The following is a 26,183-nucleotide window of genomic DNA, read 5'->3' on the forward strand; positions in this document are numbered from 1 at the left end:
TAGGCTCGGGTGGTGATACATGGAGACAAGGGCGTGGGAGTCAGGTCCATTAAAACTTCCCCACAGATCCTGGCCAAATTAAACCAAGAGTTTTTTTTTCTGTTTATTGCTGAAGCCCTGAAAAGTAGTGTTTTTTTTTGTTTTTTTTTAAACTCTGAAGAGTTTCAGATAATATTTATTTTGGACTGAAAATGACTTTCGCTCTGATTAAATGTGGTTTTTCATTGTCTTGTCAATACAATGATTTATACTGAACTGACATTTGCTGCGTTGTCACCCTGATTATTTGTGTCCTGTTAATCTGGTGGTTCATTTTTATGAAAAGTGGGTTCATGCATCCATGTGGGGGAATGACCTTTAAAATCTCAAACAGGTATTTTGTCAGATGAACTCTGGCTGGTACAATAAAAACAATGACACATTATTTTGCTGACAAGTGGTGCATCATAATGATTTTGAAAAATGGTGAGCAGAGGGAAGTAATGAATGACAACTAATCAAACTACCATGATCTTAACATCTTTTCATAGACTAGGTTTCATTCAACGGATTTTCCCCCCAGTTTGAACTGTAGTTCCCCACATCCATCTTTTTAGACGTTTTCTGATATTATTCCAGTCTGCTGACCTACATTTTCTCATCTTTCAGTTCATTTGTGCTGCAGACTGCAGTCACTAAGTTGGAGAAGAAATGGCTGGCTCAGTTCATCACCCCAGAATCTTTTGTCCCTCTTTTCTTTTTCAGCAGTTGTCTCAGGTAGGCTATTTTCGACTGTATGACACACAGGGTCGTGAAACCTTTCTGAAAATAATTACTCTTATTGTGGTTGACATCATTTTCAAACTCTTAGGCGTACAGTCAATCCTTGTTTCTTAATTCAGTTTCATTATATACATGTTTTATTCTATTTGCATTTTTAATGCATAATTTTTATAATTATTAAAAATATTTATTAAAGTTTATGGTTTCCTTGCCCTGATATCATTTGGGACACTAAAGTGAAATATAATTCCTCCATTACTTGTTACAAAGCACTAACTTAGACGGAAATGTTATTTATCTTATAATAAATTGCAGAATACATTATAAATAAATGGTGGTGAGATTTGCATTAAGGAAAATCATCTTTATTCTCTTCTGGAAAAATACACAAATACAATTTGCATTATTTAAAAAAAAAAAAAAAAAAAAGATCAGACAAAAATTTGGAGGCATCCTGCAATGGCTGAAGACACCCTGAGGGTCACACAGACCAACAGTTGAAGACCACTGCCTAAAATAATGTGCATCATTGTCCTGTGAGAGCCATGTATCTCTAAAAAGTCAGAAAACAGCCTTTTTTCAACTTTGTGGATTTAAAAAGATTATAAAGTACATCCTCCGTGATGTAGTGTAAACGCATAAAGTTGGATAAAATGGAACTCAAGTAAAGTATAAAATTAGTACAGTACTTGATGTAAATGAATATTGTTACAGTCCACTGATGATTACAGCTCTGAGCTAATGCAAGATGTTCTGTATAGATCCCCTTATTCTTGGACTGACAAATGGAGCAAATTGTTTGAAAGGAGGAGGGACTGCAGTGGAAGAACTGGGGTGTCAGGTGTGACTGTGTAGCAACGTGGCTCTCCGATCAGGTCGGAGGGCTCTCAGCGGAATTTTGCTTAGGGCCCCATGGAGGTCTGGACCAGCTTTGATCTTAGTATAATAAGTTAGGAGCACCGACAGTACACTGTAATTGTAAGGAGAGTGTGTGGTGCACAGCGCCACCCTGTGGTTGTCACTGCGTATTACATACCGGCACGAGGTTTCCGGTGTTATGGCGACCACCGGCAACATCTTCGCTTCAGTCTGAAGGACTGCAGGCTGTTTATTCGGGTAACTGCCTTTTATTCTAACTCTCATCAACGCTCATCAGACCACCGTTGTTCGTAAATTTCTTGCCCGTACAAGTTTTTGTACCGTGGGAACATTAAATATAATTTCCCGTCTAGTTCTTTGGCTGCCACATCAGTAACCGGTTAAATAAACGTTAAGGGGTCTTGGCTTTGTCACGAACTAATGATACTTGATAGCCACTACTTAAATATTTCACACATTTGCCTCCTGTAAAGTATTTTCGTACTTTTCGTCCAGAAGAAAAGTGTAAGTAATGCGTTATTAACTTCACATATATTCAGCCTTTAGATTTATTTCACGGGTTTATAAAGTCACTGAGTTTTCCTGGCGGGTTTCAACGATAACGTTCATCTTAACATCATTTAGTTAACTAGACTAAATAATTGTCGCTAGCTAAAAGTTAAATACGTAGCTATCTAGCTAACTAACGCTATATATTAGCATTAGTTAACTGGCTAAATTAAGTTTGCTTACTCTCAGACAGCCCACATTCAACAAAAAGATGATTTAACAGTAACTTTTGACGAAAAATTAGACTAAGCTCATTTTAAAAGACTGGCTTAAACAAAGTAAATCTTATCTGCAGTTAATACCACCAAAAGTCCCTATCAAGCTTATCAGCGTTGTGTTTTCACCTGAAATATTTAATCGATTACATATGTTTTAATGTGTTAGCACAGTAGTTTCAAAACGAAGAGTTTTCCACTCTTATTTAACCCTCTTGACGTAACTCCTGAAGGACACGTCTAATTAATGGCTGGCTCCAGTGTGGTCCCTTTTTAGTGATAGTAAGTAGAAGTACATTTTGAAAGTGTTCACAATAAGTAAACTATTCATTTACAGGACAGATAAACAGCCTGAGATGCCTTAGGAAAAATGAGTGCAATTTAATTAATATGTCACTTAAAATACACAGAAAACAGCGGACCTTCAAATGCAGAAAACAGTGTTTTGTAACCAAACAAAAGCATAGTATTTTATTAATATATGATTCAAACATCTTGTCAAGATTTAGAAAGTCTTTTAATTTTCCATATATCCCCCCCTAGTTATCGCCTCATCTAGTTGTACATTTTGCTTGATTGGACCCTTTTGGAGGTCTAGCTGTGGCTTGTGGACTGAACATTTGAGACCTCTGGTATAGACAGTTTCATAATTTTGTTAAGTCATGTACAGCAACATCAGTTCCTCTCGGTTCCTGCAGATGTGCAGCAAGGGAGCTATTGTCATACAGCACACAGCGCATCATGGAAATATGTCTGTATTGCGTGTAAATGTTGGTCTGGCCACCTGGAACTGTAAAGGGCACATTAAAACTGGCCTGGAGATCACACTTGCCTCTTCACCCTCCGTTATGATTGCTCAGACAACAGTCGGAAAAAGGGTCAGTAATACTTCCTGCAACAGGACCTTTCCTTCTGTAGTGCTCAGATCCGCCTGGAGCTACATTCCCACACACTTGCTTGTGCCCACATGCTTGTATACTGCGGTGTTGGGCTTTCAACCAAGATTACAGAGTGCAAATCTGAGTCTGTGCCTCTGTCTCTCGTCCTCCTCTTCTGTTTTTCCTCAGGGTGCTGTGAAGAGAGGTGGCTATTTCACATGTCTGTGTGATTCTGACTATGCTGCTCTTGGTAGCGCTGGGCATCGTATTTTCTTTCACTGGGGTCACTGCTGAGGAGACTGAGAATACCAACCACAAACCACCAGAACCGCTGCTCAGCTACAGCGGGATCTCCCTGCCACGAGAGCACCTACCCTACTTCCTCTACAATAACAAGAAGGTCGCTAAGCAATGCCGCCTGGACCCACTCTGCCCTTTTAAAGTAAGATATGCACTCTGTCACCTTTTCACTGTTAAGAATTGTTTTCATTGTAGAGTGGTAGCATGTTAGTTTGTTCTTTTGAGTTTTGCTGTGCTGTGAGGAAAAGCTATGACAAAACTCTTTGTTGATTGACTGTCAAATGCGTTAATGTTCAGATCATGACTAACATCAGCATGAAACTTTTTGTTCAGTTGTGTCATCTTTTCAGTGTTAAGGTTACCTTATTGTCTCCCCCAGAGGTAAATTGTCTTAGCTTAAGTGAACATGTATGTAGGATGGCAGCATTGTGATTTGTCAGAATAGGCAGCACCTTATTTAATAGAGTAGCAGTTTTAATTTCTGTATATTGATATATGCATAAAAGGACATTGCTTTCCTGTAGTTAGTGAGGCGACAAGAAAGATTGTTTCTCACGCTGATGGTCCATACACGATGATTTAGAATAGTAAAGAAAGATGGGTGTTGCTCTTCCCACAAAGATAAATATTTTTCCAGTATTATTTTCAAAAATATATTTTGTGTATAACTGTTAACACTCATGTAACTTTTTGAAAAAACATTTTATTCTCCACTACTTGGAGCTATAAATGAGTGGGGTTTACTCTAGAGTTTACTTTTCAATTGAAGGGCTCATTTACAAAAAAAAACAAACAAAACAAAACAAAAAACAATCTCAATTTTTATTTATGTTCCTTTTTCCTTTAAAAAGTTTAGTATTGTACACTCAAGTAAATATCAGTTAAGAAGGTGTTTTTTTTAAGAATGGTGTTTGTCTGCTTATGCAAATTAACTCTTCTCTTGTATTAAGAAGATTATTAGACAAAAACATGTTTTAGACACAGTATTATCTAAACTTATTTTATTTTTAAGCTATGTTGCAACTCCATCAGTTAAGTTAGCTCATTCAGGTTTCATTATGACACATGAAAGTGATTGAATCAAAATGTATTCTGTTCATATAGTGAATCATCCACTGATTTACGTCTTAAATTGCATGTTTCGATTTTATTCTGAAGTTTTGAATTGATTTTAATCATCAGTGTCCTTTTAAAATGATCAAATTTGATTGAAACTCTTGGGCTGTATCGATTATTTTCTATCAATTAATCTATTTGTTGTTTGGTAAATGCTGAAAATGTCTTGTTTTGTCCATGACCAAAACATATTCTGTTTACTGTCATAGAGAGGTGAAACTTACTCAAACCAGTTAATTCATGAACAAAATATTATATAATAGTCAACAACTAATCGATTATTCGTTGGGGTTCTTGTGTTGCAGCACCATTGGAAACAAGTGTTTCACTGTCTTACACTGTGTCTCTCTCACACAGACAGGCACACCTTTATATATACATTCACACTTGTTTTTACAACAGGATGCACTGCAGGATCTGTCTGCCTGTTGGGGTTATGAGAAGAACTGTGATCCAGGGAAGCGCTTTGGCTATCCAGTCTGTACTAAAGCTGACTCTGGATGGTAGTGTTCCTCACATCACATCTTTTTAACACACTTTATGTTCTCACTTTGTCCTTCACAAAGTATAATGCAGTTTCCACAATTTACCATCCACTTCTCCTAGCAGTCATCCATGATGTGTCAGGTCCTCAGTAATCTTAAGTATAACAAATGATAGTAATCTTTTATTCATACCCTATTGTGTTGAAATTACTGAACCACAGTCTCCATTATTCTATTACTAAGTAATAGTGTACTCCTACACAGCATGCATCATTGATGAACCATCATGGTTTTGGTTTTGCTGATCTGCCTAAAACTCTGACCTGCCAGGGCCCGTTCACTGGAAGCGGCCCAGGAGCTTTTCTGGAAACAGGCTGATTTTGGCTATGTCAAGGAGCGCCTCTCTGAGCTGAAAACACTCTGCAAGCCCAGCAGGCCAGTAAGTCCTCTCATTTCCTCAGTTCCCACAGGCCTGCTGAGTCAACAGGAAGAAACAACAGGTAGAAACAGACACAATGCTAAACAAAGAGCCCACACACAATAGCTCTGGACATAATTTGCTGTTCCAAAGCACTATTAAAGGAAGAGTACAGTATAGAGACCACTCTCACAATCCCACAGTTTAGAGTTTGCTAATATAATTTGAATACTAAATATTTCTGCTGCTATTATTTTTTCAGGGGGACTCATCATTAAAATGTAGTAGCCACACTCGCTTCTGTAAAGCAACCAACCTTTACCTGGACTTGCGTAAGCCGCGCAGAAGTCATGAGAGGTCAGTGTGCGAAAGCGACATTTACTTGAAAAAAGCATTACACAGACATAGATGAGAGTGTCTTGAAACTCATCCGTGTTTATGTTGCAGATATAAGGAGGACTTCATTCAGGAGGGGGAGATTGGTGGCTCTTGCAGACTGAACAAAGGAGCACTTGCTGCTGAGGGAGAGCACAAGAGCCCCTTACAATCATGGTGAGGCATGACACATTCACACAATCACTTACTGGGCTTTATCAAATGACTTTGGTATAAGGTCTTGGAAATTGGAGAAGAAATTGTTTTATGGCTATTTGGACAGCCCAAAAAGCATGTTCCCTGACCAGGAGTCAAACCCAAGTCGCAGTGATGAGAATGCCGAATCCTAACCATTAGACCATCAGGGAGTTGACAGGAAAAGTATGTGTAGTTTTTGGAATGTATGACATGCATCTGTAGTGTATATGTGCATGGTTTATGTTTCCTAATGGGCTTGATTTGTACATTGTGTGTTGATCTGAATGATCTGCATGGCCACCCCTCTGTGTTCTTTGATTTGTGAATAGAATTGAGAGCGTGCTGAAACATGTCTGCATAATGACATGACTTTAGCACAGGGCTGGGTCTGAATTCCTTAAGGCAGTGGTGCCCAACCCTGGTCCTCAGGGACCCCTGTCCTGCATGTTTTAGATGTTTCCCTGCTCCTGATCAGGCTGTTGTCAGGCTTCTGCAGAGGCTTGATGATGAGCTGATCATTTGAATCAGGTGTGTTGAAGCAGGGAAACATCTAAAACATGCAGGACAGGGGTCCCTGAGGACCAGGGTTGGGCACCACTGCCTTAAGAAATCAACCAAAACAATTCACCAACAAGTAGTATTGAAACCTCTCCAGTTAAACAATACCTACCCAAAAAGGGAAGTGACTTCAGTAGTGTGGAGGTGGTTTGATTATAAAAGATCAGATGTACAATAAACTGCAGTAAAATGTGCAAGAGGACTGTAACAGCAAAAGAGGCAGTATAACAAGATCATTTCACCACCTGAAGCACTTAGTTTAGTGTAAGGAGAGCCAAAATTCAACAGCTATTGGGTATGTTCTCTGACTGGAAATCAAACCCGGGCCATTGTGGTGAGAGCACCTAATCCTAACAACTAGATCACCAGAGAGTGCAAGGTTGTGTTTAAAGCACAGTTTTTAGAATGTATGACATGCATCTTTAAATTGCATATGCATGGCTTATGCTTCCTAATGGAGTTGACTTAGCACATGCTCATTAATGCTTGTCTTATATGGAGGCAGTAATTACTCTGAATGGTCTGCATTGTTCCCCCCCTGTTCCTTGATCTGTGAACAGAATTTAGAAAGTGCCTAAACATATTTGCAAAATGACTTGACTTCAGAAATGGGCTGGGTCTCAGTACTTGATACGTTTCAAGTCTGTGCAAAGAAAATTCTGAGACTTTCTTTAAAATATATTATAAATGTTAGAAAATAATTGCTGAAAATATGTAAAAAGACTGATAAGCATGTAGTACTGAATTGTGGAGTGAGACTGTTAAACTATTTTTATTTTTTTGGGCAGTGTGAAAATATGGTACAGTGGAGCCATATGTCCTATAAGCTCTGCAAACCAGCTCACAAACAACCCTACCAGATCCAGAAAAATTACTATTTGTAGGGTTTTGCTCATAGCCAGTCACAGCAGCTACAATCTATACAGTCTGTGAAAGTAGATGACTGTGGTGTCTGATTAAAAATAAATATGTAAAAGGGTTATGGGTACTCAATGAATTGGAAGAAAAAAGTATCGAATTAAGTACTCTATTGGTATTGGTAGCACTTTAAGGTAGGAGTGCAAATGTCTTGGTACCTCATGATCTGATTCACTTCAATCAGAGGATTATGATTCAATGATAAAATGATTCTTGATGGGACTTCATGAATCAAAATTTTATGTTTTGAAGTCAGGGGGTGCCGGTCACATTGTATCCATCTGCAGTTTCTCATGCCCAGTCATCTTCACCAAACCTCAAGAAGTAGCCTAGTTTAGAAGTAAACATTACATTTGGGTTGTGGGAATTAAAGTTAAATGGTCTGTAGCCTTTTTAATTTAAGAAAGTTAACTTCATTAATTCATTTTGAGTGTTTGTGTGTGTGTCTGCTGTAGACTGCCCTCGCAGCTCAGTTCCACCTTTTTCGCTCTGTCACCATGCTGTTAATTAATATTTAGAGAATCGATTTTTGACATTACCATGTCTGCATTGCGATGCATCTAAGAATTGAGTATTATCCCCTTCCCCATGGGTACTCATATTGACACTAGTATAGTAATTTTTTAAACTACATACAGGCCTACTTCAGCATAAAGTTCCCCGTAGAGTTTTGATATTGTTTTAGTTACTTGGTAGGCCCAAAAGTGAATTCCCAGGCTAGAAATCAAACCTGAGCTGCCACGGTGAGAGCACTGAATCCTAACCACTAGAGATGTTACTGTGCATTTTACCACAATTGGGCAATGTATGACATACACTTGCAGGTTAGTTAGTTTCAATGTAGGCCCAAAACCAAGTTCCCTGACCGGGAATCGAACCCGGGCCACGGCGGTGAGAGCGCCGAATCCTAACCACTAGACCACCAGGGATGTGGTAAAGGGATTTTTAGTAGGGGTGTCCCCATCCAATATTGATATCGGATATTGGTCCGATATCAGCCAAAAAACGAGTATTGGATTTTATCTGACTGCATCTAAAATCTCTGATATAAGCGCTCAGATAAGCAGTCCATTCTCCGCTCCAGCACTTCTATCCATAGGTGACTCTGGTTGCAGACTGTTGTTCTCTGTTTGAGTAACATCACTTGATCAAGCCTTTTCTAACATTCGACACTACAAAATAAGTAATAAAAGTATGTATGATTCGTGCGGATATTGTATCGGATCGATATCGGTATCGGCCAATACTCAAGGCTGCAATATCTGTATCGTATCGGAAGTGAAAAAGTTGTATCGGGACATCCCTACTTTTTGGCACTATTTTTGGATTGTATGACATGCATGCAGTGCATGTATCCTAATGAGGTTGATTTGTTGTCTTATATCAAGTTATTAATTATTCAGTATTATTTTTTCATCCACTCTTGTCTGTTCAATGATTTGTGAATAGTTGATTTGTGAAATGTGTCTGCAAAACTATTGAAGTACTCTAGTTGTCCATGAATTACTTTAAGGGTACTGGTATTGTTTTGTTTTTTTGAAACAATGCCCAGCCCGGTCTCGTAAGTTTCAGTTCTCTTGAATAATTGACTATTGTGTTTGAAATTATTATTCATTTCCAAAATTATGAAAAAAAAACATAAATACATAAAAATAAGTCAGTGCCCACTTAAGCCACCCGGTCAAAAATGTCTGGACATGCCCCTGTATGTGATGTCAACACTGTCAGTTGTCAGTTCTGTCAAAAAGTAGTCATGGAGACATTTTTTCTATTGCATCCATTAAATATGTGCTCATAAGGATTAATAAAATGAGTTAAGTTCAACAAGAAATGTCTCAGTACACCTCGTGTAATGTAGTCCTCAGTCACAAAAATCCTATTGAATTAAAAATTAAATCACTAGGATGTTGAGCATTTATAAGGTATAATAGCCAAGAATTTGACCTTTTAAAAAATATTTTCCTATTGTAATTGACAAACCTCTCTAAAAAATATGGTTTTGTCCTGATTCTCAAGAAAGAGTGAATGTTATTTCTATAGTGTGCCATCTATACCATCTTAATGCAGAATTTTTACACTTGTATTTACAATACAATATTGTGTGGTGTTTTGTAGGTATGCAGAGCTGCAGACATACACAGAGCTGGACTTTAATCCCATAGAGGGTGGACACTGTGACATCATCATTGAAAAACCAACAATATTCATGAAACTGGATGCTGGTAAGTAACAAAAGACTGTGATTTTGAATGTGACTGAATTTAAACAGTTATTACACATGAATAAAACACACTACACATGCTCTTTTCTATATGTCTGCACCATAAATGAACATGTTCCTGCTGTCAAATAATTTTCTATTATGTAATAGTAAAGGTTGTGGGATGATGACAAAATAATAGTTGTGTTTTTCTAACAGGGGTGAACATGTACCACCACTTCTGTGACTTTGTCAACCTCTACATCTCCCAGCACATTAACAACTCCTTTAGTTCAGATATCCTCATCATCATGTGGGACACGGTGGGTACCTGCTGCCGCCTTCTACAATTTAATTTGAGGAGAGGGTATGTTGTTAAAGGGACAGTTCACCCCAACAAAATAAATACGTGTTTTTCCCCTATACCCCTGTAATGCCAGCGACACTGTTTTGATGTGAGTTACCTAGTTTTGGAGATATTGGCCATAGAGATATCTGCCTTCTCTAAAATATAATGGGACTGAACACCAAAAATACATTTGAAAAAGTCTAAACCAGTTTCTCTTTCCAAAAATCATGACATGCTCAAAATAGTCCACAGACCTCGTTGTGAGCACCCTCATGTAGGAACTGCTGTCATGCTACCAGAACTACTTTTGTTCTCATAGAAAGAAAGTTGTTCCTACATGAAACTGTTCACAACAAGGTCTGTGAATTATCTTGAGTAACCGGGCCATGATTTTGAACTTTCAACAAAAAAAATTAGATGGCCAAAAATAGGGATTTTTGATATTGGGGTGACCTGTCTCTTTAATTAGGACATACTGTACACATAGGGAAACATAGCTGTAGAAATTCAGGTGAACATGGCTGTTGTCACCACTGGAAATTCACAATTTATGTTACCTGTACAAACTGCTGCAAAAGAAGACAAATGTCAAAGAAGCTCTTGTCACACCTTTATTTATTCCATACCAGGCAAGAATTTCCATGTCTCCTCCCTCCAGTGAACTGATGGTGCCTATTCAAGCTACAGAAAAAATAAACACACATTTATGAAATAAAATAGGTAAAGACTCAAGGAGTTTCATCTGACTAGTAGAAAGAAGAGTTGGACATTTTGATCTGTTCTTGGCTCATAAAGATAGCACACAAGATTCTAAATTGCTGACGTATAAGAATATTTATCTTGAGATCATTTTGGCTGATGGAGTAATATATTTTAGCTTCCTCTCTCTATGAAAAAAACCTTCTCTGATGTTACTTCCTGTCAGGGCTAACATGAAAACACAGTTTTGTGTCCAAGACAAATGAAAACTGACTGAATTTGAGGACTACAACCCAATGATAAAGCACTGCACTACAGCCAAAGCTTTTGTTTAACAAGTCAGTTTGTGCCTGATGAAGGCATCAAGGGGAAACACCAGTTGAAAAACAGAACACTTAAACAGACAGCCTTATCCGGCCCATTGTTCCCTCCACTGTGCACAGAGGTAAAGAGGAAAAGGGAAAGAGAAAAAGAGAAATGGGAGGGAGAGAAATCTGTCAGGGAGAGGGAAAGCAGTGACCTTTCAGCACCACCTGCACACTGCAATCCAAACAGCGGCAGGCTGTCAGATAATAGTGTTATAACAGATTAGTATAAAAACCAAAACTTCAGGAAAATGCAACCAGCAGAGTTTGAAAACAGACAACTGACTCTGGCGCTGCTGAAGACTGCTGTTGATTTTAATTTTACAGCTTTGTTTCTCATTTCAGATGAAGCGTTAATTGAATTAACATTTGTTCCCTTCTTTTTCTGTCTTTTCCCAGAGTTTTTATGGTTATGGAGATCTGTTCAGTGAAACATGGAGAGCCTTCTCAGAGTATGACATCATCCACCTGAAAGCCTATGACTCGAAAAGAGTAGGTATCAAGTCACCTCTGGGTGCTCCCTCTTTGTGAATATGTTGAACTCATTAATTACTCAAGTATGTTTGGTTGGAAATAGCAATTGGTTATTTTTAGTCTGTGAAAGTTGACTAAAGAAATCAAATCCAATTTTGAACAGTACTGACCTGAACTGAGATGAATGTGAATGAAATACATTCAAGGAACGTAGTAGGATTTGCATGGATTTAACAGGCAATACATCAGATGTTAAAAGTAAAGTGAAATTGCAGGTCAGCATCATAATTGAAGATGAGGAGATTGAGAGGTCTTGGTTGTCTTGATGTAAATGCTTAAATAGCCCAAATTGTAAAGAATTTAGTGGAAAGTAGAGAATGAGATTTTTAAAAAAACACCAGTAGTAATTGATAACTATGACATTAAATCTTAAAACCATTGCAACATACATTGCATTTTTTTTTTAGGAAAGCTGCTGTGAAATCAGGCATTTTAGGCTGCAACAATCCCCAAAACAGCCCGTGACATCCTGGAGGGACTGTTAACTTGATTTGAAGCTGTACTTACTTTCACAGTCAGCTCAAATGATCAGTTTAAATGTTTACAGTATGCACATTTTGCTAGGTACAAGTTAAGTACATCTGTTGGAGTGTTCTTACAGATCCCTGGTACTGGGTTGGGTTTTTTTTGTTTTTTTTTACAGGAAAAATCCTCTAGCTGATTTTCTTAACTGATTTCTGTGCCATTCTGTATGCTTACGTCATTGATATTTTCACACTTGTCCATAGGTGTGTTTCAAAGATGCCTTCTTCTCCCTTCTCCCGAGGATGAGATATGGCCTCTTTTATAACACACCTCTTGTAAGTTACCCCTCATGTATATATGCATGTATTTGTGTTTGCAGACACTAACCTGATGTGCTTAACATGTATTTACTTTAAACAAATTTGTGTCTTCATTTATATGTTGCTTTTTTTATCTCACATTTTCTGTTGTTTTTTTAAATAATTTATTGAAATATCCTCCTCACATGCACACTGGTTTACTCATAAACTTGCAGTTTCAGGTCAAATATTTATGTGATGTATTCAAAAACCTCAGCAAGTGCTTATGTTATTTAAATGATAATTCCAAGGAGATTAATATAAAGATGATACCATGTAAATGTGTGTTGTCCTGTGGTTCCAGCCTTGAGGTGTGAAATATTGATAGGTCAGCCTCAAGCTGATGCTTTTGATTGCCCCTGCAGCACATGTCATGTTTATATTCATGTCCTCACATTTACAGCTGCAGTGCAGCAATGTATGTGAGATTCTAAGATTTGAGAAATGCATAGGCTCATATGATATTCATTCTGGGGAGATTAGACAATATGTTTACAATTGTCAAATTCCCAGTGTGTTACATATTTGCCATCATAACCCAGTGCAGTGCACGAGTGTGGTCACAGTTTGTATGTTTCATGTTATTACAATATTTTGTAATATTATTATGGATGAAAAATAAATATCTTATGTGAGTGAAACTGACACCTTTTTGTGGTGTGTTGATGGCAGATCTCTGACTGCCATGGAGCAGGGATGTTTAGGGCGTTCTCGCAGCATGTCCTTCATCGACTGAACATCCCGCAAGATGGGCCAAAGGTAAGAAGAACGTCTTTTAAGAAACATTAATCAAGATGGTGGTTGGTGATTCATTAAATAATTGATTAATAATTAATTGTTCGATCAATCGTTTCAGCTCTAAACACAAGTCACAGTCTGATTTGGATATTGAATTTGAATATGTTGGAATTGACCATCATAGACTGAGATCCTATCTTAAGCACCTCCCTGTCCTCCTCCTAGTAAATGCTTGTCAAAGTTCAAGCACCAGTCTGAGCAGGAGTAAGTCCTTATGGGTATTAGATGAATGCATTATTGAAGGCCTAAGGATGATTATGTTAGTCAATATCTTTGTCCAGAGCAAGATACGTATGTCAACAGTAACTAGCCAGATTGCTCTTCTTATATATATATGTATATATATATATATATATATATATATATATATATATATATATATAGGGGTGGGAATCTTTGGGCACCTGCCGATTTGATTACGATTACGATTCAGGGGCTACAATTCGATTATAAAACGATTATTGATGCATCTTTAATTTATGCACCGATTTCAACTTTCTTAGCCGATTCCGATTTCCGATTTTTGATGGGTCTGACCTACCGATTCCAATTTTGGCCGGTTCCGATTTTCAGTCTTTCTAAGAACTTTAATGGACAGCATTCACAAACATTTTTGCAACTTTTCTTGTAAATATGTTCATAATAAGACACTGACTATTAAATATTCATTTAATACTTTCTCCAAAATCATCCAGATTACAACCAGGCCTTGTTATAATTTTATATTAAGATTATCAATTGGGTGAACGTGATCTCGCGATATCATCTCGCGGGATTTCGTGGGACGCAATTTCACGTGATCTTTTGTCGAAGCGGATGTAAACAAACCAGAGACTAACGCGGTGCAACAGTTAAAACTTTACCGTGAGAAAAACAAACACAGAAGTTAAAGGAATCTGGATGAGAAAATGTTTGAGGACACGCATCAACACAGGTTGTTTATTCTTCAGCCAGAACAGGAGGTGAGATTTTAACTGTCCCTCTGTGAACAGCAGTCTGCTGCTAGCTTGCTAGCATTAGCCTGAAGTGCGAGAGAGTTTACGGCTGTTTTGCGACATTGTCAGCTGCTCTGTCTCGTTGTAGACTGTCTGTCTTTTCTTTATCCTGTTCTTGGAATCTGTCTCTGACACCAGCTTCAAGCAGAGTGTAGCTGTTATCAGCGCTGTGTTGAGGTCACGGTCAGTTTGTCTGCTGCGCGCATGACGTGACCATCGTGCAGAACATGTGTGTGACAATGATGGGCACAGAACCAGATTTGTGACGCTGACCGGCCGGTCACCGGTCAAGGCCAGTCACATGAAAACCGGCCCGATTCCAAGCATTGCCGATTAATCGGTGCAAGTCTAATATTGATGCACTTTTTCACAACACACATTTCTTTTTGTCTCACTTTTTGTCTCAATGTGTGCAGCAGTGCTCGAAATCCCTGATTTTCCATGATGGAATAAGGACGCAAATCCTTGGCAATGAATGTTGCGATGGCCTTTGTTATTCGCTTCGCCTTTTCCGATGAGGGTGGCAACTTTCTCATTGCTTCCTCGATTGTTCTCTGGTCGGTAGCGCCACTAGTAGCCGCAGCAAACAACAGCCTGCCATCTCCCCGACTCCTCCGTCGGGTGGAATCGAGTTACATGGTTTCTCATGTTTGTTGTGTTGCCAAAGTATTTTATTTTAGCACGACACAGCTTACATATAACGTGGCTCTTGTCCAGTTCGCTTCCGCCGTCGACGTTGTAGAAGCCGAAGTGTTTCCAAACGTCTGCTTTTAAATTAGAAGGAGCTGTTCGGGTCTCATGGCGAGGTGGCTGGTGTTCAGCCATGTTTGTTTTCCTCTGTGTGTGTGTTGGCATGTCCGCTCCAGGTGCGCATCCCAAAGTGTCCTGGAGATGATGTGTACTGCGCTTCTTAGTTCCGTATTATTTAGAACCTTCTGTATTACTTTAATTAACAGATTTAAATAATCGAAATTTGGACGTTTGTGAATCGATTCAGATTCGTCCACGTCCGAATCGCGATGCATCTAAGAATCGGAAATTTCCCCCACCCCTAATATATATGGAATCCAGAAAATCATTCAAAGTTATTTTGGTGATCCCTTTTGTCTAGATTCCATGCCACCTTTTCGCTCTTCCATTTGTGTTTTTGATTCAAACTCTGCACTTTCTGTCTTGATGCTATTTGATTATTTCCTGCTTGACCACTAACATTACTTTGATGGACGGATCCACATGAAGGGGTGGGGGAGGTGACAACAGTCAGCACCACTTACTGTATCTGTCTTACAGTAGAGGTAGCCTATTGACAGTTGGGCCATATATCTTTAATCAGACTGTTTCAACGTCTAGCTGGCCGTGGCTTTTGGTAGTGGTCTAGCATTTGTCAGGATTTTTCAGTCCAAGCCAATGAGAGGTCATGTAATAATGATTACCCAGTACTCACGGGTACCAATGTCAACATTCTGACAGTAGATGTGGCTGGTATGATCACATCACAAGAGGATCTGTACTTGATCAATGTATTTGTTATGTTTTAAGGTCATTGTACACAGGAAAGCCAGAAATGGTTGCTCCTCAACTTTTCACAGACTGCAAGTCATATATAAAGTGTGTTCCCTGATCGGGAATTGAAACTGGGCTGCAGCGATGATAGTGCCAAATCCTAACCACTAAACCACCAGAGAACTGTACAAGACTTTAAAATTGTAAATAGTGTATCAACATGTACAGTCCGACCTGCTTGTGCAGGAGTGCCTGATCTGAATGTGAATATGTTAAAATGGACTATCACAGACTGGAAACTTGTCCAACGCAAGGTATGTCATCAGTAACTGGACAGATTGCCATTTGTTGTTTGGACATATACTTACTGTAGTACATCGAATAAATGTTTGATAATAATTTTGGTGATAACTTAGTCATTAATCTATTGGCAGCATCAGGTCAGAATTTTATGCTGACCAACACATTGGTCTCAGAAAAGATGAAAACAAACAGGTTTTGTTTCACGTGTGCTGTGGATATCATACCAGAAAATGAATCTTAATTGGCAGATACCCTAACATTTCCTCTGGGCCACTTAAAAAATTTCCTCTTGTATATGATAGTTGATATATCATGTAATAAAAACCTAATAGGCAGACTGAAATGAAATGTAAAATTGTATACCCATCTGGTAAAGCTCCTCATCACTGCTTGGGTTCCTTTCTGGGTCAGGGCACAATTTATGCTATTTGTTTCAACCTAAACATTTTTTTATCTATTAGGCAGATAGCCACTTAGGCTTCTTGCAATTTGTAAGTCACAAGAAAAGCCAGAGTAGTATTGACTCAGAGATGATGCTGTTGTTCAATGAACTGAACACGAACAGGCATGACTGACAGTAAAATTTTCCTGTCTGATGTTTCCGTGCATCAGCCACTATTCACCCAGATAAAAACAAGACTCTTGGCAGACATTCTTCCTTTGGCTAGAAATCTGTTAAATGGCAAGTAGTGGACGTGTCCTCTGACTTCTACTTCAGCCAGTTGAATAATGAATAATAACAGATTTCACAAAACAAGGCTGTGTGTATCTTTCTACTATCCAAATGAAAATGTGATTTCCATTTACTATTTCTGTGATTCGATTAAAAATTGTGATATAATTCAAATGCAAAAGCCCAGCCTGTCATTTTTAATTTCAAGTTTAGGTTGTGCTTTGTCTGCCAATTGGAAAATTAAAAAGGGAGTGTCATTGTCACATTAATTTTGATTATAATTATGGCAGAGTTAGATTTTTGAATGCACTGATAATTATTTGTCAGTAAATTTGTCATTTCAGTTGGAATTTTGCAAAGCAATGGTGAATTGATAAACATAGGAAGTATAACTTGGATCGTTTCATTTAATTTTGTTATGCAACATTCACTCACAAATAGTAACTTAAATTTATCTGAATGATAGATAGTCCCAGACTTCCATATATACATGGCAAGAACTTCATATGAATTTATTAATAAGTATAGTCTTATAGTGTAGTCCTAAAAAGACTACAAACTGTATATTGTTGGACACAAAATTCTTCATTTCTTATGTACACCTCCTTGATGGTCTGGTATTTGGGGTGTGATGTCATGTATGATGTCATGGCCTGGGTTTGATTTCCGGTCAGGGAACAGGTTTTACGTGTGTCTTGAGACAGAAAGTGACTACTGATTAGCTGCTTGAGTAGTTGTCTAAGTTCTGAAATTAAAGAATGCTATGAAAAGAATAGATTGAATTACTTATAATCCCCTTGTCCTCAACAGTTTCACATACTGACAATGATGACATAGTGTTGTTATGTACAAAAAGTCTAAACTTAAGTACTAGATCAGCAGCGGCTGCTAGCAAGTTTGCTGATTTGGAGCCCTTCAACAAATGCACCAAAATAGCAAGAGTGAAAGGAGCAACTGGCACAGAGTGTTTCTTTCTGACTACAGCTGGCCTCATCAACAAGGTCTGAGACCTGCACTGACACACAGACCCCATGTAAACATGTAAAAAACCCTCACAATTTCTGAGTGAATGATGTACAACAAAACTGTAAGTTAAATTTAAATTTGTCTGAATGATAAACAGTCCTGGGCTTTCATATATGGACTCTTCATATTAACTTAATACCAATCATATATTCTTGGACACTTAATTTATAAGAAGTTCAAATTTTAATCAGCACTGCTTGTATGTGGAGTATAGTGGATGAGGCTGAAAAATGACCCAGTAAATACAGATATACAAAAATAAATTAAAATTTGAAATGAAGAGGCGCTTGGATAGCTCAGTTGGTAGAGCGGCCGTGGGTTTGACTCCAGCTCATGGTCCTTTGCTGTGTGTCGTTCCCCCACTCTCTCTCCCCATTTCCTGTCACATCTTCAGCTGTCCTGTCATTAAAGGCATAAAATGCCCCCAAAAATATTTTTAAAAAATTGAAATGAGAACCTCAGTCTAAGGCAGGATTATTGCTGTCCATTATAGCAACCTATTCCTCTTGTAGTAGAAGTTTTTTTTGAACCAGCTAACTCACAGAAATCCTGGATATGTCAAATTTGTTTCAGAGTGTAGACGTCTGAAGATGACACTGTTGACATTTGTATTTAGGTAAAGTTTTATATAATTATTCATCTAAGACTGACTTTACTTGTGATATACAGGCAGTAGGTTACAGTTTTTGGTTTATAAAATTGCAGCACAGATCCCTGGTGGTCTAGTGGTTAGAATTCGGCACTCTGACCACCACAGCCCATTTCCTGATCAGCGTTCTGATTCCCTGTCTATGTAGTAGTTTAGACATCTGCTGGATGAAAAAAATCCACCAGTGTCTCCACTTTCTCTCTTTGTTGAAAAACCTTAACTTTCATCTCAGTCCACTTGTTCTTGCAACTATTACTCTGATTCATATTTAGTTAATGTATTATTATTTCTCCTTATGTGAGCCTAAATCTAAATTTTGCTGTACTTTAATGCCTTTAAGTTGATTCTGAAGTCTAAGATATGGAATTATTTATTCCGTTTGATGACTGAAAATTATATGCATCAAGCTTCCTTTGCCAGACTGGAACTGTGAGGTTCTTGATTGATGTCTAAGCCTATAGGCCAAGAGGACACCCTCACTGTGTTAATGTTTTAATTTTTTGATTACAAAGTTTGAAGGAAGTTCATTATTGTTTAAAGTGTCTTTTTCTTTAGGTCTTTCAAATTATTACAGTGAAATGGAAGTATATTCTATTCTGCCAGTTATTTTATAGATAAACCAGCTTTAGCCAGTCTTTGTGGTCCTTGTTGATATAAAAGTTATTTATTCCAGTTATTTACCCACTGAAGTCCTGCTAATGGCATTGATTCGTACAACAGAATCAGTTCTCTTCTTTACAATCAATTAAACACTAGCTGTTGTCATCTTTAACTGACTTATTACATCTAAATAGATAGGAAATGTTTGTTTTTCAAAGGGTTCACAGTGAAAACAAAATTGGGGTTTTTTTCAGGGTTAGGTACACTCCGGTCCATCAAGGCCATGGCAAGCAATTTCTGTGTTTTTTTTTTAAAAGAGTTTGAAGATCCAATAATCACATAAATGCATGTCCTGATTCACAATCACAACAGAAAGAGAGAGCACAGTCTAACATTTGATTGTGTGTTCACTTACAGTTGACACAGACTGCCACGTATTTTGGATGTGAAGTCATCCACACAATAATCCTAGACACAGTTAGTTACTGCCTGTGTCGCTGGAAGCATGACGTGAACCATTGTGTGGCACATGCAACTGGCACAAAATCGATAAGGATTTTGATATTGAAATTGATGATCTAGCTGAAAACCGTCTGATGCCAGTCACAGGCTGATCGATTGGTGCATTTTTACTACAGTAAACTCAGGGTGAGAGCTCCTCACTGATATGAGTAGGCTTTTTCTTGTTCCCTTTTTTGTATGATACCTAATATTAATTGCTTTATCATAGGACTATTGTGAAATGAAAAACTTGTGATAACAGAAGTTAAAAAGTAGCTTTTTAGTACATGCATAAGTACTGTACGTGCACTCACAATCATATGCTGTCACAGCCACGCACTCACCTCCTTATTCATCTTCCTACATCTATAACTCTGCAGCGCTCCTCGCAGGTGTTTTACGACACGAGTTCTGAAGTGCTCGACTGTATCTTTATGACCAGCAAAGGCCGATAACTTCTTCCTTCCCGTGGAGCAGCTCATTGGGTATTCATGGCCTTCACTGGAAATATGCTAAGAGGCTTTTCAGCGAGACATGGCGCTGCTAGCGATAGCAGGCTGGTGTCTGAATGAGAGGTCTTCTTGGCCCTGACCCTCTCCCCAGCTCCTCCTTTCATCCCTAGATTAATGGCACAGCCGGAGACTCACACTGCTGCTCTCCTCTATTGTGTCCTATTCATACGCCTCTACCGCCCCTCTCCTCCTATCTCCCCCTCGTCATAATTTGCTCCAGTCTGGTCTTGCTCAGAATGACATTTCTTTCAATACTTTTTAAAAATATTTTTCTAAGTTGAAGAGAAGAAATTAGGCCTGTGTTGAATACATATAGATCTTATAGTAAGGTGTTAAGTTGTGTGGGTTTGTTGTCTACTGCAGATTGCACAGGTTGTAAATTACTGTTAGCTTCACCATCCTTAAATCAATGTAATGACACTATCATCCTTATTGTTTATTCCCATATGTTACAAAAGTTCTCTTTCAGAACACAAGGTGGCAGTAGAAGAATGTAGAAAAAGAAGCATCTTAGTACACTAATAAGAGCACATCAGAGAGGAAACTCTTTGATTCCACTCAAAAAAATTACTTTGTAATGTGATTTGAACTAATGTGTCCTTTTCTCTGCGCTGTATAAAAGAGACTTTATAAGGAGAGGCTTTTTAGTTAGTTTGAATGAGCATCATGTTTTCCCAGCCGCCTATCTTTTCTGTCCTTGGCTGATTGATTATTGGGTGCATTGCTGTTTTCAGGAGGGGCATGTTCGTGTCACCCTGCTGGCACGCAGCACGGAATACAGAAGGATATTAAACCAAGTGGAGGTGAGTCCACCATCACCCTCCCTCCCTCCCTCCTCCTCTCTGTCTCTTACTTTCTTGCACTCGCTTTCTCTTCCCTCCATCCTGTCCTCCTTTGTCTTTCTCTTCATCTCCTTCTCCTCCCTCATTCTATACAACTCTCCCACTCCCGCAGCTCCTCCTCTCCACCATTGATTAACTGCCCACATCTGTTAAGTGCCTATTTAAAATCTTATTTGCTATAAACAGTACAAGTAAAAAAGGCTTGTGATTTATATGGTCACTGCCAATATTTGTTTGCTCTCTCATTGATCAGAGAACACGTACCTCTGTTGTTGTTGCAGCTGGTAAACGCCCTCAAGACTGTGCCTTCACTCGAGGTCAACGTGGTGGACTACAAATACAAGTGAGTTGTACAGGGTTCGTACAGGTCCTGGAAATCATTTAAAACACTTGTTGAATGAAAATCTAAGGTTTTTAAAAGTGCTTGGAATTTGGATGATGTGCTTGAAACTGCCTTAAAACTGTGACTGCATTATGTTCATAATAAATTTCTGTCTGACTGAATAATTCACTTTTTAGAGAAAGAAATAAAATAAGTTGGAGAGAGCCTAATTGATTTTGACTTAAGTACAAAACAGAGACGATTCCACTTGAGTTTTGCTTGCAGTCTTTTTTAATTTTAATGAAATTGAAGTTATTTGTCGAGTGGTTGTTTTTCTTTTGAAACATGAAACTGGTTCTTTATGCCACTCAACAGGTCCAGGTTTGAAAAAAAAATGCAGCAAAAGTGCCCTATTGGATGCCCCTATGGTGATAAATGCCCTCTAGAGTAGCCAAGTGTCCAAGATAATGTGATGAAGTTCCCTCTAGAGTGCCCTTCCAGTGGATCAAACATGATTAAGTGCCCTCTAGAGTGGCCCACTGTCCAAGCCAACATACTAAAGTGCCCCTTAGAGTGTCATTCTGCTGGATAATACATGGTAAAACGCCCTTTCAGTTGATAAAACATGATAAAGTACACTCTAGAGTGACCTCCAAGTGGATAAAATGTGATGAAATGCACTCTATGGTGCCCTTCAAGTAGACAAAATGTAATAGAGTGCAACATGACTTTTGGTGCACTGATGCGTCACTACATACGACTGTTACCATTTTATTTATTTTTTTGCCCCAGGCCCTGACAGCCTGGCTCTGCCGCTGCAGTATATATAGGTACATATACATATTTATTTATATGTAATTTCCCACAGCTGTGAGATGCTGGAAAAGCTTTAAGATACTCATTGAAAATGCTTGAATTGGACTTTGGAAAAGGTGTAGGAACCCTGGCTATAGAGGATTCCCCACGTGCTGCTTAGCATTGGTCAGGGATGTACCAGTGCTGTACGAGAATAAAGAAAGTGTTTAGCTTTTTAAATTGTGTTCACACAATGAGGATGATTGATGTATGACTCCCCTGTCCCGTCTTTCAGGGATGTTCCCTTCCTGGTGCAGCTGAGGATCACCCATAACTCTGACATCTTTATAGGGATGCACGGGGCAGGTCTCACACACCTCCTCTTCCTCCCTGACTGGGCTGTCATCTTCGAGCTGTGAGTGACACTTTTGTCTGTATGTGTGTGTGTGTGTGTGTGTGTGTGTGTGTGTGTGTGTGTGTGTGTGTGTGTGTGTGTGTGTGTGTGAGTGAGTGACAGACAGAAGAAGACAGAGTGGAGAGCAGGGAAAGCGATGGGTTTGGCAGGGCGCAGCGCCCAAAGTGCCCCTCAGACACTTGGTGTATCACTGTGAAATACTGTCTAATTAACCAGGCATTCATCACACCTGGCTACCCTGGGTGGGGGAGCTGATTGGAATGTGTGTGTGAGCAAGTGTTTTTTGTGCGTTTTGGTGAATGAGACAGAGTGAGAAGCACAGTGTGTATACAGCGAGAGAGAGGGAGAAAGATGGAGCAAGAAAGAGTGAAAGTGAGGCAGACCGAGGAGAGCAAGAGATAAAGTGTCTGCATCTGTCCCTCCCAGATATAATTGTCAGGATGAGAGCTGCTATCGAGATTTGGCTCGGCTGCGGGGCATTCGATACGTGACTTGGCAGAAAATGGACAAAGTGCTCCCACAGGACAAGGTAGGGGAAACTCCCGTACCAGCCATTAGCTCCCCAAGCTTTCTCAATCCATCTCACCTATCTCACGTATGCACACATCTGATTATGAGCAATTATAGGCACAGCAGAGAAAAATGTATATACTTCATTTCTCTTTAACGTTATTATTGTCGCATCCAATCTAATAACCATATTCCTGTGCTTTTATCTTGTGTTTCCTTATACTTGTACACATCCTTTTATAGGGATGGTTTGGATTATTTAAGTGAGGCTGATTGAGGTACTTATCCATAGTCAGTGTATTACTTAGAGTAGATGGCGGTTGGCATGCCTCCACCTTGGAGTAGCGAAGACATGCACCAACATGGAAGCTGAATAATGAAGTGCTGAGGAGGGGGTCAAAAGCAAAATGTAATTTACCCACCTAAAATAGGCATACCTAAATAATGTAAGTTTAAATGTATGCTATATTCAGAATATTTTCACTGCTTTGCCTTACTGTCAGTCCATTTTTCTATCGGAAAAACTGATGTTTTGTGAGCCAAATACGGTGCTGCAACCAGGCTCCTTAAGGAAAAACAGTCATTTTACCTTGCAGAAAACAGGAGTTGCTGGTCTACCAATACCTTGATCAGTTAGTTAGTGTTATTGTGTGAGTTCTGTGTATTAAAAGCTTAATTTAAATTCACCAAAGTCACACTGTAACACAGACAAACTAACAGCACAACTCCCATAATCTGCAAGATAAAATTACTGATCCTCCTAAAGAGTCTGGTTGCTTTGGCAAGATTGATATTTTGCTTACATAACGGCGGCGTCCCATCAGAAAAAGCTTTCTGACAGCAAGGTAAAGTGGTGAAAATATTCAAAATATAGCATATACTTAAACTGATATTGATTTTTTGCTTTTTAGGTGGACCTCAGGTGGCTAACATATATTTTGTTGCTGGCCCCATCCACAGCACTACATTACTTAGCTTACATTTTGGTGCGCCTCTCTGATGATCCAAACCGGGGGCGTGCTGACAGCTACCTTCAGTAGCTAATACACTGACTATTGATAAGTATCTCATACAACCCGACCTCAAGTAATCCAAACTATCCCTTTAATGTATAAACTGTTCTCTATCACTTCTCTCAGGGTCACCATCCAACCCTCGGGGACCATCCGAAGTTTACCAACTACTCCTTTGACGTTGGGGAGTTCATGCGTCTTGTGCTGGAGGCAGCTGATTATGTCACACACCATCCAAAATGGCAGCGTCGGACCCTTCACGATGAACTCTAGAGTCTCTGTAAGTGTAGGACACAGACATCTGCCTGAAGATTTTTTTAAACATGAAGCTGCCATATTTGGTGATTTAAAGATGTCTTGACATTGGCAGAATCGTTTAGAAGATTGTTTCAAAGTTACCTCATCCACCAGCAGATATCAGTGGTCTGGTTCATTACTCCTGTCTGTTGCTTTGATAAGTCTGGATGTTCGAAAGCAGCATGGCAGACAACTCAGAGGGTTAGCTTCCACCAGCTCTATACGTATCATATCAGGACGAGGCGTGTGCAGTCAAAGCATCTGGAGAGCGATAAGATGTGTCCTATGTTTCTTCATTACCTCGGCTGTGTCTACTTTATTCCACGCCGGCAAAGTTAGTAAATGAGCAGCTGTTACGGTGTCCCTTCACATGCGACATCTTGTCAGATCTGATCAGAGTCACCTTGATGCGAGCCTCTTCAGAGCTGATGACAATCAACGCCAGAGTTTTCTGAGCACATCCAGCATATGCCAGTCTGATGTGATGTACACTGTTCATATACAGACTTTGTGCAGGTAGTTTTTCAGTTAGTGTTCACCACAAATACTAGTAACTCTAAAAAGTAAGAGACAGAAGATAAAACACTCCTACTGCCAAGAAGAATTTTCTTTTATAACAGTATTAATATTTATATGTGTGCAAGTATGGACTCCCTTGCCTTGCGTCGTGTGTAACTGTGTTTTATGCCTGTAGCACACTCTTGTTGGCTCACACTTGTTCTGTCACTTTTTGGGTAAGCTAGCAAAACCATGACTAAAAAGTTATTTATGAACCTGAACTTTGCCCTAACCCTAAGATTAAACATACAAGAGACTTTACATCTAATTTTAACTTAAAAAACAGATGTTTTTTTAATTTCTTTGTGATCACTGATTTATATACAGTAGATGAACTTAGAGTCACACTCTTTGTATTGCTGGCACAGCGAGTACACTTCCCTGCAGATTGTCAAGTAACTTTTACTTGACTTTTAGTAAATTCTCAAACTAATCATCATAACAGTGTTTTGGAAATGGTTAGTCTCAACTGAACAGTATATATACTGACATTTAGATGGATTAATTATGTCCAAAAATAAATCTCTACTCAGACAGAGGGTCTCTGTTCTGGTCTCAATGCGAGTTAGTATCTTCAGCCCAAATGGGCTTACAAGAGGGACTATCAAATTCCATGTACATAGGTGTGAGATCAAATAAACAAATCATAGGAAAACATGAGTAGGCTATTCTGTATCCCTTCATACTTGAAATGAATTAAATAAACAGATCTTATATTGCATGCATTCATGGAGCTTGCCAAGCATCCCCTGCTACGTCCTGCAAAAGCGTGTCCATCTGGGTGACACTTTTAGGGAGTCCTGTGCAAGTACACCAATAGGCTTACTTTTAAACACTTTAATAATAAGTACTGTGAAACACACGTTTTTAAGTATTTGTCAATAAAATTCAACACTCCTTTGTTTCATACAACATAATGAAAACAGTGTAAATATCAAAAATATCTGTAAGGCTTTTAAAAGCTGCCTTTGTTTTTGCATCTGTATTTGCAGTTTACATCATTAACATTTATTATTTAAGCGTGTGTATATCATGTTGGATTGATGGAATGTACTGTTGATACTGATGTTTATCATTATTTTCTTTGTATTTTACCAAAGGAAATGTGTTGTCAGTATGGTCAAATGTTGTCTGTTACCTTTCCTAAAGCCTTTTAAATGCTGTTAGTTTCACATTTGACAGTAAATCACTCTGGCTTGGAGTGAGCACAATATGCATGCAGTCTGATGCAATGCACAGGAGTATTTTG

General features: G+C 38.8%; 1 protein-coding gene and 1 non-coding gene across 4 annotated transcripts; one reads left to right on the top strand and one right to left on the bottom strand.

Annotated features, from left to right (window-relative positions):
* The first annotated feature begins 736 nt into the window (after positions 1 to 736).
* eogt (EGF domain-specific O-linked N-acetylglucosamine (GlcNAc) transferase) lies at positions 737 to 25,629 on the top strand. 3 transcript variants are annotated; one of them, XM_084729230.1, is made up of 16 exons: positions 737 to 756; positions 3,473 to 3,725; positions 5,102 to 5,202; positions 5,515 to 5,623; positions 5,865 to 5,959; positions 6,050 to 6,154; positions 9,767 to 9,873; positions 10,071 to 10,174; positions 11,664 to 11,756; positions 12,527 to 12,598; positions 13,295 to 13,381; positions 20,917 to 20,985; positions 21,306 to 21,367; positions 22,437 to 22,556; positions 22,983 to 23,085; positions 24,206 to 25,629. In XM_084729230.1, the coding sequence occupies exons 2-16, from the start codon at positions 3,522 to 3,524 to the stop codon at positions 24,350 to 24,352; spliced, it is 1,578 nt and encodes a 525-aa protein (XP_084585356.1). In that variant the 5' UTR covers positions 737 to 756; positions 3,473 to 3,521; the 3' UTR covers positions 24,353 to 25,629. The 3 variants fall into 3 exon arrangements, with proteins under 3 accessions (XP_084585356.1, XP_084585338.1, XP_084585347.1); XM_084729212.1 differs by lacking the exon at positions 737 to 756 and adding an exon at positions 1,790 to 1,878; XM_084729221.1 differs by lacking the exon at positions 737 to 756 and having other exon boundaries at positions 3,333 to 3,725.
* Positions 8,509 to 8,580, bottom strand: trnae-cuc (transfer RNA glutamic acid (anticodon CUC)). Its single transcript has one exon. It is a non-coding gene; the product is annotated as a tRNA-Glu (tRNA).
* Positions 25,630 to 26,183: the final 554 nt, after the last annotated feature.

This window comes from Lutjanus erythropterus, chromosome 2 (genome assembly GCF_056507025.1).
Source record: "Lutjanus erythropterus isolate fLutEry1 chromosome 2, fLutEry1.hap2, whole genome shotgun sequence".
Classification (NCBI taxonomy): Eukaryota; Metazoa; Chordata; class Actinopteri; order Lutjaniformes; family Lutjanidae; genus Lutjanus; species Lutjanus erythropterus.

Coding starts and splice junctions, on each gene's coding strand:
- eogt (XM_084729230.1), top strand. CDS start 3,522: ATGCTGCTCTTGGTAGCGCTGGGCATCGTATTTTCTTTCACTGGGGTC. Junction 6,155..9,766: donor AAGAGCCCCTTACAATCATG/GTGAGGCATGAC, acceptor GGTGTTTTGTAG/GTATGCAGAGCTGCAGACAT. Junction 12,599..13,294: donor TCTTTTATAACACACCTCTT/GTAAGTTACCCC, acceptor TGTTGATGGCAG/ATCTCTGACTGCCATGGAGC.